At 33.2% G+C, this 20555-nt stretch overlaps 7 protein-coding genes across 10 annotated transcripts; 4 read left to right on the plus strand and 3 right to left on the minus strand.

Moving 5' to 3' along the window:
- Positions 1-33: 33 nt before the first annotated feature.
- Positions 34-2361, plus strand: LOC108737115 (annexin B10). Of its 3 annotated transcripts, XM_018469799.2 has the most exons (7): positions 34-190; positions 286-445; positions 803-979; positions 1270-1474; positions 1535-1861; positions 1925-2106; positions 2161-2361. In XM_018469799.2, the coding sequence occupies exons 2-7, from the start codon at positions 443-445 to the stop codon at positions 2212-2214; spliced, it is 948 nt and encodes a 315-aa protein (XP_018325301.1). In that variant the 5' UTR covers positions 34-190; positions 286-442; the 3' UTR covers positions 2215-2361. The 3 variants fall into 3 exon arrangements, with proteins under 3 accessions (XP_018325301.1, XP_018325300.1, XP_018325302.1); XM_018469798.2 differs by lacking the exon at positions 286-445; XM_018469800.2 differs by lacking the exon at positions 286-445 and having other exon boundaries at positions 2164-2361.
- Positions 2362-2462: 101 nt separating this feature from the next.
- Positions 2463-3810, minus strand: LOC108737118 (chymotrypsin-2-like). The gene is made up of 5 exons (XM_018469804.2): positions 3740-3810; positions 3317-3467; positions 2895-3147; positions 2701-2847; positions 2463-2641 (listed from the first exon to the last, which is right to left on the minus strand). The coding sequence occupies exons 1-5, from the start codon at positions 3795-3797 to the stop codon at positions 2480-2482; spliced, it is 771 nt and encodes a 256-aa protein (XP_018325306.2). The 5' UTR covers positions 3798-3810; the 3' UTR covers positions 2463-2479.
- Positions 3811-3925: 115 nt separating this feature from the next.
- On the plus strand, positions 3926-6338 carry LOC108737108 (dynein assembly factor 4, axonemal-like). The gene is made up of 3 exons (XM_018469787.1): positions 3926-4017; positions 4647-5765; positions 5883-6338. Exons 2-3 carry the CDS (start codon positions 4784-4786, stop codon positions 6248-6250), a joined length of 1350 nt encoding a protein of 449 aa, XP_018325289.1. The 5' UTR covers positions 3926-4017; positions 4647-4783; the 3' UTR covers positions 6251-6338.
- Positions 6339-6434: 96 nt separating this feature from the next.
- Positions 6435-9086, minus strand: LOC108737104 (probable cytosolic oligopeptidase A). Its single transcript, XM_018469782.1, has 2 exons — positions 8695-9086; positions 6435-8638 (listed from the first exon to the last, which is right to left on the minus strand). Exons 1-2 carry the CDS (start codon positions 8781-8783, stop codon positions 6541-6543), a joined length of 2187 nt encoding a protein of 728 aa, XP_018325284.1. The 5' UTR covers positions 8784-9086; the 3' UTR covers positions 6435-6540.
- Positions 9087-9093: 7 nt separating this feature from the next.
- Positions 9094-18663, minus strand: LOC108737103 (DNA repair protein RAD50). Of its 2 annotated transcripts, none has more exons than XM_018469781.2 (2): positions 18265-18663; positions 9094-13094 (listed from the first exon to the last, which is right to left on the minus strand). In XM_018469781.2, exon 2 carries the CDS (start codon positions 13087-13089, stop codon positions 9160-9162), a length of 3930 nt encoding a protein of 1309 aa, XP_018325283.1. In that variant the 5' UTR covers positions 13090-13094; positions 18265-18663; the 3' UTR covers positions 9094-9159. The 2 variants fall into 2 exon arrangements, with proteins under 2 accessions (XP_018325283.1, XP_025828818.1); XM_025973033.1 differs by lacking the exon at positions 18265-18663 and adding an exon at positions 15345-15511.
- On the plus strand, positions 16688-18259 carry LOC108737112 (coiled-coil and C2 domain-containing protein 2A). The gene is made up of 5 exons (XM_018469792.1): positions 16688-16902; positions 16973-17251; positions 17331-17597; positions 17647-18006; positions 18061-18259. The coding sequence occupies exons 1-5, from the start codon at positions 16879-16881 to the stop codon at positions 18235-18237; spliced, it is 1107 nt and encodes a 368-aa protein (XP_018325294.1). The 5' UTR covers positions 16688-16878; the 3' UTR covers positions 18238-18259.
- Positions 18664-18738: 75 nt separating the features above from the next.
- On the plus strand, positions 18739-20442 carry LOC108737113 (meiotic recombination protein DMC1/LIM15 homolog). Its single transcript, XM_018469793.2, has 4 exons — positions 18739-18873; positions 18936-19369; positions 19426-19593; positions 19654-20442. Exons 2-4 carry the CDS (start codon positions 19005-19007, stop codon positions 20174-20176), a joined length of 1056 nt encoding a protein of 351 aa, XP_018325295.1. The 5' UTR covers positions 18739-18873; positions 18936-19004; the 3' UTR covers positions 20177-20442.
- Positions 20443-20555: the final 113 nt, after the last annotated feature.

A 20555-nucleotide genomic window follows, 5' to 3' on the forward strand; every position in this document is an offset into this window, starting at 1 on the left:
TCTCTATGATTTCATAAATCTATGGTGTTCGTGTCCGTTAATTTACATCTATTTGAACATTTATTAAAGCCATGATATTATCTATGGCCATGATTAAACCTAAATTTATTTAATAATATACCTGTTGATGCTAATGAACGAGGATATGGATGTATTTCTTGTAACATTGTGTTAGTTGTGCCTTATGTGGGTAGGTTTCATTTATTTCCATTTGTATATGTAACTTTTGTGACTTTTGTTTGTTTACTACTCACGATTTATACTTTGTTTACGGGCTTTTTAAAGGTTTGCGGTTGAGGTGTGGCCTGCAATATATAAGATTTCTGTCGTGATACGTACAATATTTGGAAAAATAGGAAAATTCAGTTCATTACCACTACCTAGTGTTAATGTAATATAGTTTGCTTGTTGCTGAGGGAGTATTACAAATTATAATTGCAAAATGGTAAGATACACTGTGTTTGCTTTTTGTATATATTTGTTATGAATAAGTTAGTGTTAAGTTTTGTATTATTACGATTGTGATGTAAACAGCCCTTTTAAACATTTACCACAAAGGTAATTCACTAAATATTATTATTATTAACTCCAATAAGAAGTGATGTAAGTTGTTTGTTTTCTTGAAAAATTATTATTTGTTTATTATTTACCGAGCTGTTTCCATTGTAAATCCTGTGAGGGATAAAAATTACATGAATCCAAGAGTTTGGTTTATTCACATTTATGCAGTTATTATTGATATAGAAGAATTACCACTCTGTAATATGTAATACTAAATCTATTGAAATATTCAATGTTTTAGGGTCATCCAACAGTAGAGCCTGCAAGAAATTTTAATGTTACTGAAGATGCTGAAAATCTTCGTGCTGCTATGAAAGGCTTGGGTACTGATGAAGATAAAATAATTGAAATCCTTACTAATAGATCAAATTCCCAGAGATTGCAAATTGCCAAGTATTTTGATGAAAATCTTGAAAGAGTAAGAGACAATTCGCACTTTATTACAACATAACATAGAATAGCATTATTAATAAATAAATATTAGTTTTATTTAAGGATCAAGTAAAAATGTAAAAGGGATTTATTTCCGTAGAAAATATAAATTCTAAATAAATACATTTCTTTGTAAATATTGACAGCCTACTAAATTTAATTCAAAATAGAAAAAAGACCATGCTCCTGTCTAATTTGTATAGTCATTCTGTATTGGATTAATAGTATTTAATTTTTTAAACATACTTTGCATGTTATGCGTTTATTTTCCAATAGAACTTAATTGAAGATCTGAAAAGTGAACTTGGAGGAAATTTCGAAGACGTCATTGTGGCCTTGTGTCTGCCTCCGGACGAATATTTATGCAAACAGTTGCATAAAGCAATGGAGGGCATGGGAACTGAAGATGCCACTTTAATTGAAATTATTTGCTCCAGAAATAACGACGAAATTACTCAATTGGTTGAAACATATGAAAGATGTATGTTTTGCTATAATATTTTGAATTTTTTTCTAATATAATTAATTTGTCATTGTGTAGTGTTTGACCGTCCATTAGTAGAACAAATGTGCAGCGAAACTTCTGGTGATCTTCGTCGACTTTTAACATTGATTTTAACTGGCGTGCGTGATAGTAGTAATGAGGTTGATCCTGAAAAGGCACGGCAACAAGCTGACGAACTGTATGGTTCAGGTGAGGGAAAATTCGGAAGTGATGAGAGCACATTTAGCAGAATACTTGCTCACGAGAATTTTAATCAGTTAAGAAGAATATTTGAGGAATATAAAGAAGTATCAGGGAATACAATAGAACAAGCCCTTAGACATGAACTAAGCGGGGAATTCTTAGATGCTCTTCTAGCTATAGGTAAATTTGTGTAAATTCCTGAAACAGACTGGTAATAGTAAATATTAATGCACTGTATTTTAGTGGAGTGTGTACAAAGCCCTCCTGCATATTTTGCAAAGCGCCTATATGAATCTATGAAAGGAATTGGTACAGATGATAACACCCTCGTTCGTGTAATAGTAAGCCGATCTGAAATAGACCTGGAAGATATAAAGAGGGAATTTGAAAGAATTTACGACAAGACATTGTCCAGTTTCATAAGCGTAAGTCGAAAATTAATATTTACTTACTGCGGATTTTTTTTATTCACGTTTTAGCAGGGCGAAACATCTGGAGATTATAAACATGCATTATTGTCTCTCATAAAATGAAAAAAATGGAAAGTTAACCATTATAGCAGTATTAATTATATTTTATATCTACATACATGCTGATATTTACATAAACATAATTTTGCTTAATATTTACGTTTATATGAGCAAGCTTAGCTCTGCTGAATAAAAGAGGTGATAATCGGGTATTGCTAGATAATTTTACCTTTTTCCTTATAATGAAAAGGCATAAAATGTTATTTATCTTAACTGAACACTATTACACTGTAAAACTTAAGTTATTTCGTTATTTGAAATGTTGTCATTATTCCTTTATGTTATTGTCATGTTCAATATTCTTTTTTATCCAATCTAAATAATAGTAGACCCTGGTGAAGACGTCGGGTTTACCTCGTGCGCATGGTATTCCCCAAGAAACAACTCCAACTTGATAGTCACCGCGAACTAAAGGACCTCCCGAGTCGCCCTTTAATTTTTACATAATTTTCAGAATTATTCTAAATTATAAGCAGTAATAATATTTACGTGACAGGCTCCTTCTCCAGCTTTTGTAAAAGTGCATATATTACTTGGGCGGACTGCTGGCACATTCGATTCTTTTGTTGTACATTCTTCATTACTAATAGAAATTAATCTTATCATTTGCAGATCGTTCGGCGGTTTTCCCGGATGCTAAAACATTAATACTTTCGTTAATTAATAATGCAGAATTAATTTAATTTCACCGATGTTTTTCCCCATCCTGTTAATATAAGATCGGTTCCTGGTTCGGTGTCTTCTTCAGGAAGTCCAATTGCCCGTATTTTGCTGTTAAATGTGACCGGACTTTTCAATTTAATCAAAGCAATGTCATCAGATATATTTGACGACGACCATTTCGGGTGTACTACGATTTTTTTGACGTCCAGTTTTTCTCCTCCGGAATTTAAACGAATACTTCCTGCCATCAGGTACATATTGTCTGGCTGTAAACTGATAAAAACAATAACAATTCCTTTTAATGTTGAAATACATATTTAAAAAGTGTAATTCTTGCAGAATTTAGAGCAAATAACTGAATCGTAAAACCTTTATATTGTGTCACATAATTGTGCGAAATTAGTTTTATACTAATTAAATGTTATTGAAAATAAGTATGTACCCGCTAACGCAATGTGCAGCAGTAAGAACCCAGTTTTCTTTGATTAACGAACCTCCACACGTATGAAAGCCTCTTTGTCGCAATGATACTTGATAAGGGTACTCTCCCTCTTTAGCGTTGTTACCTCCCACTATACGTTCATCGCTAGCAACTGTAAAAGATATCAACAATAATTTTATGCCTTCAAATTAATTCATTAGAAATGTGCAGTAAGAAAGAAGGATCAGGATGAATCCCGTCATCAATATGAAACATGCAGAGAAGAAGTAATAGCAAGGCATTGGAATTCAAAATGTGATAGATTCGTTGAGTATCATTTACATACCTATATTATTTTTAAATTATTCATTTCGATTCATTATTAATTAACAAACTTTACATTTATTGAATATGTTTTAGTAAAAATAAAAAGTAAAGACTTACAGGTATATGTGCTGAAGGTGATCAGAAGGAAATTCGAAACTGTTGTAGAAAGTGCCATAGTCGCAGTGAAATTGTGCGTATTTCCCGTATCCGGACGTCTTTAAATCTTACATTTAATTTATTTATCTCGACTGCTTTGCCTATCTGCATTGTTAAAATTTAAAATAAATGTAGGTGGTGCTCCTGCGGAGTTTTATCGCATGTACTGGAAATTTGTGGAATTTTTAACCCAATTATTGAACGTTGAGCAAACACCGACTTCAATTCCAAAGTATTAGGTGAGCAAACAACTAATCTATTTAGACGCACATACCTTTATACAAACAAAAATTATTGTTAATAAGTTTAATTCATTTTATTCCATTTTATATTTACACAAGATAGGAACGAATTGTATTTTTATGTGGTCAAGGAAGAACATATTTGAACGTAATTTTGAGATTACCTTTATTATTTATTAATTTATTAAACTTACTATTGAAAAATTCTTTTCAAACGAGTTAAATTGTTTATTTCGTCAAATAAAATTAGAATAAAGAATATATTACGGTCTACTATTAAGTATTGTATTCTTTAAATAATTTATTTAACGTAAACTTTTATGAATTAATTTTTTGTACATGTATATTACGTAAATAATGCTATTATTTCGAAACAAACGTAAAATGAATTGGTGACTGAGTGAACGAACCTTTTCGGAGCTTATAATGTATTATTTGTACATACATTACATACCAAAATATAAGTACAATAATACATTATGTTTATTTTCTACTCTAAATAGTTTTCTATTGTGCAAAAACCAATTTGAAATTTTGTTGCGTCAAAAAGGAAACATTTGTAGATATTTGTTTATCTTCTTTTGATTCTATTAAATACGAAAATTAATCAGATTCATTTGTTTTAGAACTAATTGCAATTAAAGCGCTGCTAGCACAATTTGGAAACCATGGTAATTGAATCGATTAAATCAATACGATTTAATGTCTGTGTTCTATTTCCATATGTCATACACGTTAAATGTGATTCACAAATTAATAAAGAATGCCTTTAATCATAAAAAACTTTACGTGGAAACAATCTGAAAATTTGATTACCTTGTATGTCCCCATGAAGGGTGTTATTGCTTCAAAAGCGGACATATTTACATCTCCTTGGTATATAAAAGTATCGTTTGCAAAACATTTCTTCGAATTATTTCTGTTACACGAAATTGATGTAAAATCAAGCGTTTGCACTATAACTAAAGACGAAGTAGTTTTTCAGTTGCAGAAATCGACCAATGGCCTTTGGGATACTGTCGAAAGAGATCTTCCTAAACATGAAAAAAATGAATTAAAAAAAAATATAATAACCGAAACGCACCAACAGTTTCAGAAACAAGTTGAAGAGAAAGAAAATAAAAAACACGAACTGAAAAGGATCGCTGTCAGGGAACAAATATCATTAGATACGAAACAGAGGGAGTTCATAGAAAAAATTAGAAACCACGAAAAAAATAAAGAATTGGGGGATGTTGAAAAATGGCGAAGTGGAGTACTAATAACTGAGATATCAACAAGTAGTGAAGAAGAAGAAGAAGAAGAAGAAAATGAAGAAAGAAAAGGAACAGCACGTGACTGTTCGTACCAAAACAAGTGTTTTCTTAAACCATCAATGATTATTCGAAAAAAGCCAGCTGAAACAAATAACACAGAAATATCGTCAGTTCCTCTCCCTCGAAAACAGTCGACATTGTCGGTGACTTTCACCAGAAGAGAATTTCCAACACCCAGTAGAGAATCAAAATTAGAGGAGGAAAACGAATGGTTAAGAAAACAGGTGGAGGTTCGTCGAACGGTTGGATTCTTTAGTGACGATTTACGACCAGAAGAACGGAACCCGTCGTATTTAAAATTCAAGGGCGATCAATTTATGAAAGCGAAAAATTATTTGGCAGCTATAAGCGCTTATACTTTCGGCATTAAATTAAGTGAAAATTTTGTCGATTTATACATTGGAAGGTCCGAAGCTCATTTTTTATTAGGTTTGTGCTGTACTTTTAATCTCTCGCAATGAAAATTACAATAAGTCACAACTGCATGCAATTATTTTTGTGCACTTGTTATGTGGGTTTTGTACTAATTTCGATGTTTAATTCCAGAGCATTATCAAAAATGCGTCCGTGATTGTTCGGATGCTTTAAATTTGTTAAAACCTCCAGTAGCTTCAAATTTTGCACAAAGAATAACTTGCATAGTGCGTCGAGGCGACTCCCTATGTAAAATAGGAATGCATAGGGAAGGGATAGGAGAACTGCAAGCAGCTTTAGACATGCAATCTGATAACGAGGAAATTAGGATGAAAATCGAAAAAGCTATGTTGCAATTTAAGGATGAGATGAAGAAAGAAAACAACACCGATAAAAAATGCACAAATAATACTGAGTGTATCTTAAAACAGAATGAGGATAATAGTAGTGTAGAACAATTGGAAGAATTATTTATGGCAAAATCGGAAATCGCAGATTAGTTCGTAGCAAAAATTGTTTATTGTAACTTAAGCTCTTCTCAGTTTGAAGGTAAGACGTTTAATAATAAATTTATTTTCATTAATTTAATTAAGAAACGGTCATTTTACAATGGTTTTCTATTCAAGTTGGATTAGGAGAAAGGAAAACAAACTATTTTAAATATTAAACAATGTTTAAAATATAAACAGTTTTTAATTAAATTTATTTGAAACTGTACAATTAATCTAACAGTAATAGTCACAGATATCAACTGATTTTACAAAATTTATTTATACAAGATAACGATTTATTATTTAACCAGCACTTGACCGTCTTTTTTTATTCCTAAAAGTCGTAATAAGGCCTTATGCGATGGATCCCGCCCTCTAAACATTCTGAACACTTCGTTGGGGCTGTAGCTACCACCTAAAGCCAAATAAGTGTCTCTAAATCTTTTTCCTATTGTTCTAATTTGTTCCTCGTCATTTCTGACTTCATAAAAGGCGCTATAAATATCGGCGGCGATCACACGAGACCACAAATGAGAATAATATGATGCAGCCCAATCTTCAGAGAAAATCTGGGAAAAGGAGCACGGGTGAGAATCCAGCTTGTCTAAGGGAAAGCTTCGAAATTCGGGCCAAAGACGCTTCACTACATCGAGCCAGTACTCTTTAGTTGTATACAGTTCAATATCTAATGCAGACAGGTACATATCCCGACAAAGATCGAGCCCAGCTGTTAATTTCCTACTTTCGAACATAGAATCAGCTAAGTCATCTGGCATGACGGCACCTGTTTCGTAATGCCCGCTTACGGTTCTCAGAATACTTCTGTTGTTAAGCAAGTAAGAAAAAACGTGGCCGCTTGTTTCAACGACGTCCCATTCGACATTTGAGACTCCTGCTACGTCCGCATAAGTGGTACGCGTCAAAAGATGTTGAAGAGCATGTCCAAACTTATTAAATAATGTTTCGACGTCTTTAAAACTAAGCAGGATAGGCTGGTTCAATCCTATCGGACGGTAATTAAATATTAATGCAGCCAGCGGCATGGTAGACGCTATTTTACTTCTGTTTTGAATCGCTACCATCCAGTTCTTGTCCATATGAAGTGCAGGTTTCTCATGATTTTTATTGGCAAATAGATCCAAGTAAAATCCTGACGTCGGTTCTCGAGAATTTTTTTCGAAAATGTCATAATATTTGACGTCCTTGTGCCAAACGGAGATCCCTTGTCGGAATGCAATTTGAATATCAAATAGTTTCTCACATACTCTAAATAAGCCATTCAAGACAGTTTCGAGGGGGAAGTATTCCCTTATTTCTTCATCTTTGTATTTCGTCAGTGCTTTCCGTTGCTTTCTGCTCCAATAGGGGATATCCCACAATTCCATCTGTGACCCATCAAACCCTCTTTCTTTAGCAAATTTGTACAAATTATTCAGCTCATCATCTTGGGTGAGTTTTGCAACTTGTAATAAATTTCTAAAGAGGCTTTTAATGTTTGAAGTGCTAGCTGCCATTTTGGTTTCCATTGATACATCAGCATATGTCTCATACCCTAAAATATTCGCTTGTTCGCGTCTTAAGAACCGAATTTGTTCAACATGTACACTAGTTGCAAGATCTTTTGATCTATGGATAGCCCCTACAGTAACTGATGCAAGCCAAGCATTAAATCGCAAATTTCTATCTGGACAATGTTCCATGAAGCGAGGATAAATATGTGATAACAGCTTTATTTCCCAGGGACCTTCATTGGGTTTCTCACTATTAACGGCCATATTCTTTAGTAGGTCTTCAGGGAAATCTCGTACAATTGAAAAATCATTTATTACATGCTTGAATTGTTTGGTAGCAGTTTCAATTTTGATTTTAAATTTGCCTATTTCTTCTAGTAGGTTTTTCCTATTTTCCCTTAGCTGATATTTCCTGTTTTCATCTAATTCAAGTCCATTTAACTTGCCTTCAAGAACAAATTTCTTTACCATGCGTGTTTCTTCATTTGTTCTTTTTTTATCACCAAGGTCTCTTTTTGATAAATCATAAATAATTTTAGAGTTAAATTTTGATGCTCTCACACGTTTAGCATGTTCGTGAATTGCCAAGTAATTATTTGTTGGCATAGATGTGTTATTTCCTAAATACAATGTTTTAGAAAGACCCCATGTCACATCTAAAGGTGCTCCTAGTATATCTAGAGGTTGAAAAATGTGAATAAACACATCCGGGTCAGGATGTTGCTCTAATCGTTTTTCAATTTCTTTTATGCCTTTTTCAAACTCCAAAGCCTGAACACCGATTGCAGCCATACATTTTTCTACACTAATATTACTGAATTCCGGCAAACCATTCGATTGCAATAATGAACCCTTTTTGGGCAAATCCTCTCCTATCTCAGGAATCCTGAAATTAATATTTCAAAACTTATGTTAATATAACATTGACTACATTTAACTTACAGAACTATGTAACCAGTGTCTCTGGATAAGATTTTTGAAGGCAACGATCTTTTTGCAAGTAACGATCTGTTACGAAATAAAAGAGCCATTTTTTACGTACATTTCAACATTCTCATTAACTATTATATTTATTTCTTTTTTTCAGAAAAACGTTAAGCAATAACGGCGAGGTTATGAGAAGACGAGATATCAATGATATAAATGGATATAGACTTCAGAAATAAAGTAAGGTTATCCACAGAAAAATAATACTGTCTCTATTGAACTCAAAAAGGCTATGGAAAACAATTAATTCACATGAAACTGAATGGAAAAGTGGCACGAGTAAAAACTTATTAGTGATTATCAATATTTTATTAATGAAAAGAACATGAAGCCTCTTCAGAATTACAGGTACGAAAGATATATTCCTATAAAACCTAGCATTTTTATTATAACAATAGTTGAACCGAAATTTTCAAATAACTATAAATGTTCAATTTTAATAGTGGAATGTCCATCTTTATTTCTCTCGACTCTATTAATGAATTCTACCTTATCTATAGCAGTGAGTGCATTCATAAATTCTTCATCGTGTGTTATTATTAATAACTGGAAGTTTTTTTCATCGGCTTTGGTTTCAACTAATGTAATAAGAGCTTCGCACAAACCGTTTATATTAGTTCTGTCCAAATTAGTTGTCGGTTCATCTAAAGCCAGTATGCCACATTTACGACTGAATGTTTCTGCCAAAGCTAATCGAATAATTATGCTGGCCAGAACTTTTTGGCCTGCGCTACATCTCCCTCTCATTTCCATCATTATATCGTTTTTAACTTGAACAACCTTATAATTGTAAACACGTCTCTTGGATGTAGATTTTCCATCTTGTTCTGTCTTTATTTCGATATAGTCTATATCATTGCCCTTATAGATCAAATGCCAGTAATCTTTTATGGTTTTATTGATTTCTTCCATTCTTTCCTGATGGAAATGCATAATGGAAAATTCAAATCCAACTAGGAACTGCTTCAAATCTTCGACGATTTGCTCTTCGATTCCAACTTCATATAATTTGTACCTGTAATTGAGTTTTGCTAATTTCAAATCAGGTTTGTCAAGTTCTGCTTTTAAATCATCAATCGAATTCTTTAATTCGTCGCTTTTTCCTTTACAGTTATTTATTTCTTGATTTATTCGACCACCGCTACGTTCAAGTTTTAATTTCTCATCGAATAGTGTTTTTTCATCGAAGTCTCCGATTTTTTGCGATAACTCTTCTATTTCCTGGTCGAGGCTCGAATGGCGTTTTCGTTTGTCGATCAGATCTAAGTTATCGGTTAAATTGCGAAATTTGAGTTCTAAATTGCAACGTTTCGTATTCAAATCGTTTATTTCATCGGCTATTTCTGACTTGGTCGTTTTTAAATTTTGAAGGAGATCTTCGAGTTTTGCCGAACTATCCAGCATTTTTTCAAAAATAGCGTCTTTGTTTTTATTTACGTATTCATTAATTTCTATCGTTAATTTTTCAATATTTTCAAATAACTTTTCGTTTTCATACAAACTGTCTTGAACTGTGGCTACTTTTTCTTTGTTTTTTATTTTTTCCTCTTGTTGAACTTTTTCGGCGCGTGTAAGATCGTTTTGTAGCGCTGGCAGAGACTCCTCCAGACTTCTAATTTCGCTCTTTAACTGATCTGTCTCAGTAGAAATGTCTATCAGTTGCTGCTCTAGTTGGGGCTTTCCCTGAATCTGTTTCTGTATATTTAGCTGCTGTTGAATAAATTCGCTTTTCGATTCGCGGAGTTCTTGGCAACGATTGTTGTAGAGTTGTATTTTTTTAATTGCGTTTTCGTAAACTCGTCGAGAATTTCCAAGCTCCATTTTTACGTTTTCAATTTCTGTTTCCGTCTCTTGCTTTGTACGATTCGAATCGGTTTTGATGATTTGTAAATGCAAATTTTCGATGGCGGACTTCAAACTAACTATTTCTAAATTAATCTGGTCCATAAGTGTGGCATCTGGAAGCACCTCGTTACAAACAAGTTCAAGTTGTTGAGGTCTTTCCAAATCGTTTTTGAGAGTTTCCAATTCCACTCTAAGTTGTTCACAAACGTCAGTTAACTCGTCAACCTCAAAACTAGCTAATGGGATTTGCTTTTCGGAAAGTTCTTTTATTTTACCATTAACGGATGCGAGTTCGGTGATCTTATCAAGTTCACTTTCTTTCTGTTTGAGATCGTCTTCTACTTTTTTTAATCTCATGGGAATTTCTTTAATTTTCTGTTTAAGATCCGAAACGATTTCAGCCATCACCTGTTCCTTATTGTCGAATTGCGAACGGCACAAAGGACAACACTTGTCATTTTCAAACTCTTCTATAAATTTTTCGTATAATATCTTTGCGGAAGAAAATTGTCCTTTGTCTTTGCGTAATTTTTCGGTGGCCATCGTGACGTACGCCTTTGTTCTTTCATATGTCTGGTCTTTACAAACTGCGGCGAGTTTCTCTCTACAAGATATCATCTCGTCTTCGAAAGCTTGAAGTTTTTGCTGGGCGAACTTTAACTGGGCCTCTTTACGAGTCAACATGTTTTGTTGTTGGTTAATTTTTCTAGTTATTTCCGCCACTTTTTTAGAATTACTCGTTCTTATCTCTCCAACTGCAATTTTTAGGTTTCGTTGTGGAATTTCATTAGAAAAAATTATTTCAAAATTATCATGATGTTTGTTTTTCAACTTTATTAATTCATTTTCTTGTTTTTTCATGTCAAACAGCCGTCTTTCCATATCCGCTTCCGTTATGCTATTCTTTAACATAATTTTCATTTCTTCGTCGAGTTGTTCCAACTTTTCTTCTAAGTTCTTAATGGTGGATTTCTCTTTATCTATACTGAACTGAGATACGTTTTGCGTTTCGAATTTTTCCTTCACTGATTGCAGTTCCTTCTCTACAGATGCTATTTTATTAGTTAATGTTGCTAACTGATCGTCAGAAAATGATAATTCTTGCAATTGGTTTTTCTTTTCGCGCAACTTTTTGATGTTTTCGCTTATTTGCCCGTTTTTAGATTCTATATCGTGCTTAACTTTATTACATTTATCTCTGCATTCATCTATGGTGTTTTGAAGTAGAGTTTCATTTTCGTTTATTTCAACGAAAAGTTGTTTTAACGAGGTTCGAAGCCTTTCGATTGCGTTTTTTATTATATTACTGGCATTTGTAACATCTGCATCGTCTTCATTTTGGCCATTTATGATGTTCACCTTTAGTAAGTTTTCCATCTGTTGAAGTAGTTCCTTTCGTTTCATGATCTTTTCCAAGTGATTTTTTTTCTCTTGTTGTAATTTTCCTAACTCAGCTAAAAGCTTAGATTTTTTTTGAGTATTAGTATGTTCTTGCATGTCTATTTCTGATTTCTTTTTAGAAAGCGACGTTAACTTGTCATCGATTTCATGGCGATATCTATCGAAGTTTTGAATTTCATTATTTAACTCATCTTCCGAGCCCTTAAATTCGTATCCTTTTAAATTTTTCAAAAGTTTATCTATGTGTTGCATTATCATTTTTTTCTCAGACAATTTCGCAGATTTTTCTTCATGAAAGTGAGTAAGATGCTTTTGTAATTCGCATATTTCTCTAATACGAGCCATGATGGGTTCTAGTTTTTCCTCTTTTTCCATTATTTCAGTTGCGTATTTTGCATATCTTTCTTCCTTTTCGACTAAACTTATCTGTTTGCTCTCACACTCCTTGTTTTTATCTTCCAAACGAAACAAATCGTTTTTCATTACATCAATTCGGTGTTCACTTTCTTTAATTTTCTTGCGAATGTGATCTGCACATTTGTGATATTTGGTAACTTCAAAAATTTCGTCGAACTTTTTCTTTAACTTGGATCCTTCGTCCAAAGGCCAAAGAGAATCTTCTTGGTGGCAGAAAATTACATTATTAATTATCGACTTGGAAACACCAAATGTTTCAGTAAAAAAAACATCCACGTCCACACATCTACCCGATACCATCTGTTCGTCTTTCTCCCCCACCTTTTGCAGTTTTAAAGAGTGATCAACTTTTTTGAATGTAAGATTGTTATTTCTAACTGTTACGTTCATACTTTTTGATATCGTGTATGTATCTCCTTTTTCTGTTCTAATTCTGAGTCTTATTTGCGCACAGGTAACCAGTTCGCCATTTAATTTGGGATCGTAAAGAAATCCTTGGCCCCTGTCCGAACAACCTGGCAATTCACCGGAACATGCATATTTTAGACATTCTATTATGGTTGTTTTACCACAACCGTTTTGACCAATGAACAGCGTCAACGGTGCGGAAAATTTTATTAATTGGTTCCCATCCTCCGGATTAAAATTTCGAACGCCATTTATCAACAACTTTTTCAGAGTCGTCATTTGAACTGCAAAAGTAAAACAAAATTAATTAAATAAAAAAAAAATAACGAATAAGTGCATGTGTAATACTAAAACTGGAAAATATTCATTTTTCACGTAGCAGTTTACAATGAAGTTTGCAGTAGTGTAATCGTGTCAAGGGGTTGCTAAGAAAGATAAACGCGCAATACAAACAAAACTACGATTTACCTGATTCATTTACGTACCATATAGTTAAAAATGTTATCTTCGGAAGTATGCATTTATCTTTCTGACAATGACATTAAATTAAAATTGATATTTTTAGGACGAAGCTATCGAACGCATTGAATATTCAAAAACTAACAATAAGGCAAAAACAGTTACTGAAAATTCTACTAACGGTGCGACTTTCGTCGAAGTTATTACGAGTTCTCCGTATAATAATACAATTTCCGTTTCCAAGGCGAATGAAAAAAATTATAGAATAAAATTTCGTCAAAGATTTCATGTAAAAAAAATACAAGCAAGAAAAACACGAAAAACATTGGAAAAATACACAGGTGGTCTCAAAACTATAAAAAGATTAACACAAACAATTCAAAAAGAAGTTGGAACTATCCGTAACGATCTTAAAGATTGTGAAATTAGAATAAAAACCAATAATAATCAATCGAAACTGATAGATGAATTTGATTTTTTTATCGCAGAACAGCAACTAGAAACAGATAATGTATAAATACTTATCATTTGCTTGTTTAGTATACAATATAGACATATGTATATTTCGAGTTTCAGGAAGTTGCCAAAAAGGTAGTAGGGTACGAGAATAGTTTAGTTTTATTCTGGCCTCAAAGTTTAAACTATGTAGTAGAGTCATCGGAAAAAAAACACTTTTGGAAACCGTCGCGGTAGGTTTAAAAAAAGTTTTTACTTAATTTTTGAAAGTGTTCCTTTTCAGATCTGACCCACCCTTATTTGCTAAAATTGAGGCAAACGGTCCTCGATATTTATCTGAAGAAGGAATATATGTAGAAAGTCTTCCATCAATGACAAAATCCCAAAGGAGCATGTTGGAACAAAGATTGATGATGGAAAATGAGAAGTAAGAAGGAAGACAGTAAACGTACACTATTAAACTATTGAAATTCGTAGAAAATGGTTTAGTTGTGAAGGAAATTTGAAAATAACGAAGGCACCATTGGAGTACGCATTATTGAGACCAAATGTGTCGTATCTAAATATCCATATGAATAATATTTCCCAATACGTTCCTGCGCAATTTGACATGCCTCAATTAGAAGGAGTCAGAATTGATGAAGGAAACGTTTTACAAATATACGTTCGTTATTTGAAATTCCAACACCATCCACTTTTTAGTGCACAACATGTTCTTCAAAATCGTTTAATTTATTATTATACGCTATTCAAACGCGAAGAAGACGGAAACAAAATTGACAGAGTTACAAAACGATTAAACTACTTGAGAAATACAAAGAAAAACTTGGAAAATTATCTCGCAGATGCCGATGACGACGAATATGACATTGCTTTACAAAAAATGTATAAAATAATAATAGAAATTTATAAACTAAGAGAAAAAGTGCTTGATGAACGTATAAGTCGAAGAAGAACGGTCAAAAATATTTTGGAAACGTGGAAAATGTTAAAGCATGTGAGAAAAATCGACGGACACATTTCTACACCACTAAGACTAATAATCAAAAAAGAAAAGCGAAACTATGTTCAAGACAAGCGCGACATGGACGTCGAAATGAAAATGTTATTTTACGAAATAAAATACGAAAACGATTTTCTAAAACGCAATAGAAACATACTCATTAAACAATCTGACGATCTTGATATTAGTGTAGAAGAACATTTGTCATTTGACGAAGTCAAAAGTAAATACGAAAAATGTTTCAGAGAACCTGGCGAACCGATCGTTGATTTTTTTATTGAATATGATCAAGAAATAACGGAAGTAGTGGAGAATAAAAATGAAAAATTAAGACGCACTGTTATTAGAGGTACGAAAATTTTTTTTAAATTGCTTCACAATGGAATTGAAATTTGCAAATCAAAAATTATCGAAATGGACGACAATTTCTTTTGTGACTTTGACGAAAAGTTCGTTATAATAACAGAAACGATTTCTGAACCCGTTACACTCGAACTATTTGAACAGAGTGGCAACAACACCTCGAAGAAGAAATTGTACGAAACGAATTTGACTCTGCCTCGATTGCCTACATGCAAAGTGATGGAAATTTCTTTTGAAAATGGACAACAAGTACCTCGAAAATATGGCGGCGTTGGCTCTGGCGAGTGTGTGAAAAAGTTATTCTTCGAAAAGTACAATCTCATTTTGGAGGACTTAGGATTGTCAACGTCTGGTATTATGTCATACGTTGTTGAATGGACGATAAAGGGGAACGTTTCTTACAGTAGCAATACTGATTACAACGTCGAACAGATGCTTCATCCAGTCAACGAAGCACCGTCCAACAAAAACGATCCCCAAGATCCCAAAAATTCAAAGTTTGATAACTTTGCAACTGGAACCCTAGAAAAAGAAACATATTCACATTCGGAAGAATACACAAAACAGTTTCAGTAGGTATTGAAACTTTATGGTACAAAATAGCTTTTTTTTTTAATAAATATTTTAGTTACAACTATTATTTGAGACCGTTAACATTTTGTAAAAATGAAGCGATTAAAACGAACGACAGACTAACAATGTTACAGCTTAGAGATAAAAACGAACCCCAATTTTATGGGCATCGTGTGCCAATAAACGAAAAAGAAATATCCAAACACACAATAACTAATTATAAGATGAGAAAAAACGAGAAAGAAGTTTACGCATCTTTGATAGAAAAGGATAACGTTACAAAACCTGAAGGACTCGCTATACTACGTGAAATATATTACCAAGTTTTTCAAAAATGTCGAAACACAGACATTAATCTTTCCTACGACGATGTCGTAAACGAACAACTTGTACGACAATTCGAGTAATAAATTACTGTTAATTAAAACATTTGCATATTAATTGATTGCACGTTTTCTTATAGGAACTACTTAAAGCAAGCGATTAACAACACGTTCAACTGGTTAACATTACATTCTCGTTTAAATTTAATGCCATATAACGACATGAATTTTCAAAAGACGTCGTCCAGAAATGAAACATTTTTCAATATAAGGGCACCCCTTAAAATATTCGTGACAATACGATCAGCCTTGGACGTTCCAAAAAGAACAAGAAAATATGTACACAGAGACGAACACACTGAAAATAATTCGGATGATTTTTATTTAAGATTGTGCGTTGTTTTAAAACACTCAAAAAACAGTAAAAGTGTGGAAAGCGGCATCATTAACAGTTCAAACCCATTTTGGAACGAAACACTGGTACTAGAAATTGAGTAAGTAAAGAAACTTACAATAAAAAAAAAATCTAGGACATGTTTGTTTCCAGAACTTTAAATGTAGATTTTATGAGTCCAAATTTTTTAAGTGGTTCAATCAGTCTGCATTTATTTGATATATTAAATAGCGAAGAAAAAATATGGCTTGGATCGACAGAAATTAACATTTCATCCATTTACGAAAGTGACATAGTACGGTTGTACTTATTTATTTACTATCTTTTACATTTATACATTCAGATATTAATTTTCCGAATTTAACTTACAGTTAGAAGGTGTATTTCGGCTCGAAACGCCCACGCTTTTGTTCGGATATGAACCGGAAAAAAGGGCAAACATTTATCCTCATATCAGTCCTATAGGCTTGTCTCTGTCCATAAGGGCACAGCCTTTTATGCCTCGTTTGCATGCTGACATGGTAATGATTATTTTTTTTTTTTGTAATTGACCTAAGCATGTTATCGAATCTAATCAAAAATATTATATAGGAAAAATTGCAAAGCAACGAAACGCCATACTTGAGAAATTACATTCTAAAATGGAACGAACGGTATAACGAGAATTTTCCTCGCAGAAAATTTTCTGCTCTTGCCATAGACGTTTACGGTCGAACGAGCTGCGTTACCAGATATATAACTCCTATTGAACTTCCACAGCTGAATCCAGATAATTTTCAAGTTACCACCCAGCAACTGGCCAAATACATTTCTAAATTTTCTTTCACCGATTATAACAAATATTATCAAAACATCTGGCTTACAGCAAAGGTATTAATTAAGTACATGTATTACCTATTCTACTTTCCACTTATTTCTTAATAACCAAGCTTAATTCTTTTGTTTACAGCAATTTTTGAATATTATGGTTGGTTCAGTGGTGGACCATGCAGTAACACTAGCTTGTTGTCTGCAGTCATTAGATTTACATGTTTGGCTACTATTGGGCTATGGTACACCTAATGGATCTAGTGCTTATGTCTTAACAAGAGAATCAACATCAAACTCCTATGCCCCTACATATTACATTTTTGATGTAACAACTGGCACAAAATACAATATCCTAGACAGTATATCTCCCTTACAGATAATCTATTGTGTCATCAATAGAAAAAATGTATGATATTGCTGATTTAACTATCACTTTTTAAAACTATTAATTCTAGGTTTGGGCAAACACTCAGAGAACTAATAAAGTAACAAATACTCGGTTTGACTTTAGCAAAATATCAGACTGGTTGCCCCTATTTACTGAAGAAATCGTAGGACCATCAATTTCAATTCAGCAGAGAGTAGCTTTTAGAACACTATCTAATGAACAGTATTTACTACAAAGCAAACTGGAAAAGAAAATTCACAAAAAAATTGCTAAACTTACAAATGGGGAAACAATTAAATTCTGCAGCAGCCTAAGCAAAACATTCAAAAAACATATGTTGAAATTTATTAACGGCTGTTTTAGCGACCAGCCGGATTTTGATATAGCACAAACCATATTAAGTGTACAATTTTCACACAAACAGAAGGTAATATGTAACAACGTTCAGTTTATTTTATAGTCAGTAACATATCTATTTTAGATGAAAGGCTTTCTTGTATGCAAAACATACACTAACGTCAGTTCACTGTTAGAATTTATAGATAACACAGATTTGTTAAAACCGTTAAGAGCTGATTCTGAATACATTTTAGCAACGCAGCTAGTTTCATGGCCAAATCAAATTATACTATGGATTTTAATAGCTGTTGTATATTAATAGATCATATCAATTAACATTACTTACATTCGTTTACTTATCAGCAATTATTGAATTGTAACATTCAAAACGAATCGTGTTTTGTTTTCTCTCTTTTGTTTGTCATTAATTTTCAAATTCTGACTGATTGGCAGTTTACGACTATGAAGTTAGTTCCCTATAGTGGCAGACATAGATAAATGACGAAGTGGATAAACTTCCTAGCGTTACCGATTTTCTCCTTTGTCAGTATGCAATAGAAGTACAGACTAATTGAACAAACTGTAATCTAGTTATTAATCTTTTTCTGGTTATTATAGACGTTTTCGTGCGATGAAAAAAAACTGCACATTTATTGCCATTATTTCATGATTATGCTTTTGCTGTTGATATTTTACGGATTTTTATTATACTTATTTCATTAATTTCAATTAAATGCATGTAAAGCTGGAAAAATTATAATCCTTGCACTGTTTAGCCATTATTTAGACACTTGGGAAGTTCACCATGACGATGAAAAGTTTTATCTATGGTCAAAGTCAAAATCATTATCTATGGTCAAAATCTTTAGATAAGAGATTAGTGTATAGTGTATCGTAAGTATATATCTCCAATCACACGACTAAATGAAGTGACCTGCGGTCCTACGCAACAATGGTAACGTCTGTCAATTGTTTTGTTTATTATTAAAGTTTAATATTGTATTGATTACACTACAGTTGCAAGTTTCTTGAAGACTACGCTTTTCGAGTTAAAACTGTAATAATAATATAGTTGGAAACCTTTTCATGGCAGCGAGAATGATGGATATTAATGAAACAGAGAAGCCACTTAGCGACACAACGGAAGATACGAATGCAGATATTGAAGAAGAAGAAATCTGTTTTCAGGACATTGTTCTTCTCGAAGAACATGGAATTTCTATTCAAGACATAAGAAAGCTACAAGCTGCGGGCATAAATACTATTAAAGGTGCCCAAATGACTATTACAAAGAAACTCTGCGAAATAATCGGTTCGAATGACGAAAAAGTGGCAAAAATAAAAGAAGCTTGCACAAAGATCTCATTGCCAAACTGTTTTATAACAGCATCAGAATTTTCAGATCAACGAAAACATTTATTTAAATTAAGTACCGGAAGTAATGCGTTGGAGTAAGTTAATATGGCCTTTTTAAATAATAATAGTTAACAATAACGGTGTTTTCAAGTAAATTATTAGGTGGTGGTGTCGAATCGATGTCCATAACGGAAGTATTTGGGGAATTTAGAGCCGGAAAAACTCAACTTTCGCATACTTTATGTGTCACTGCGCAAATGCCAGGTTCAAATGGATATTTGGGCGGAAAAGTGATTTTTATCGATACAGAACACACCTTGTATGTAGAATGTAACTAATGACATTTATCTCTTTATTTATTATATTTTTTATTTGTTAGTCGCCCGGAAAGGCTTCGAACAATTGCGGACCGTTTTAATTTGGACCCGCTTGTAGTTCAAGACAACATCCTCTACGCACGCGCCTATAATTCAGAGCACCAGTTCGAACTTTTGAATAACGTAGCGGCAAAGTTCCACGAAGAAGCGGGAGTTTTTAAACTTCTCATTATCGATTCGATCATGGCCCTGTTTCGAGTCGATTATTCAGGCAGGGGAGAAATAGCAGACAGACAACAGAAACTGGGACAAATGTTGTCTCGTTTGCAGAAAATTAGTGAGGAATATAACGTGGCTGTTTTTATCACAAATCAGATAACGACAGATCTGACGACAACACAACAAGACGTGGTGTTGAAACCGATCGGTGGAAATATTTTGGCTCACGCATCCACAACAAGAGTTGCGTTCCTGAAAGCCGAAGGCGAAAAGAGAATCGCAAAATTATACGACAGTCCCGATTTGGCCGAAAACCAGGTCATGTTTTCTATCACTTCCGGTGGAATTGCCGATGTTAACGACTAGGAAGAGAAAAGAACAAAATCTTGTGCCCTTTTGATTATTTTATCATAGTTGTAAGTTGATTTAAATAGAAATAGTTTTTTCGCCTACAAAGTTAACGTACTTATTACAAAAGTGTAATTAAAAGTACTTGAGTTGCGGTGCGCTGCTGCCTTGGCCCTCGTTACGATCTGCATTCAAGTACCATTTTCAAGCAGCAGACCGCAAAGCACGTAGCCCTATATGTTCTCAGATTGTAATTGATAACATTTCAAAAAAAATATATAAAAACGTTTATTTTATCAATTAGTTTTTCGAAAAATTAAATTACGATCAATTTGTGTGATAAAAATATAGTAGTTGTACGCTGTGTATATATCCTAGACATATATATATATATATA

The sequence above is a fragment of the Agrilus planipennis genome, unplaced genomic scaffold (genome assembly GCF_000699045.2).
Source record: "Agrilus planipennis isolate EAB-ADULT unplaced genomic scaffold, Apla_2.0 scaffold104, whole genome shotgun sequence".
Lineage (NCBI taxonomy): Eukaryota > Metazoa > Arthropoda > Insecta > Coleoptera > Buprestidae > Agrilus > Agrilus planipennis.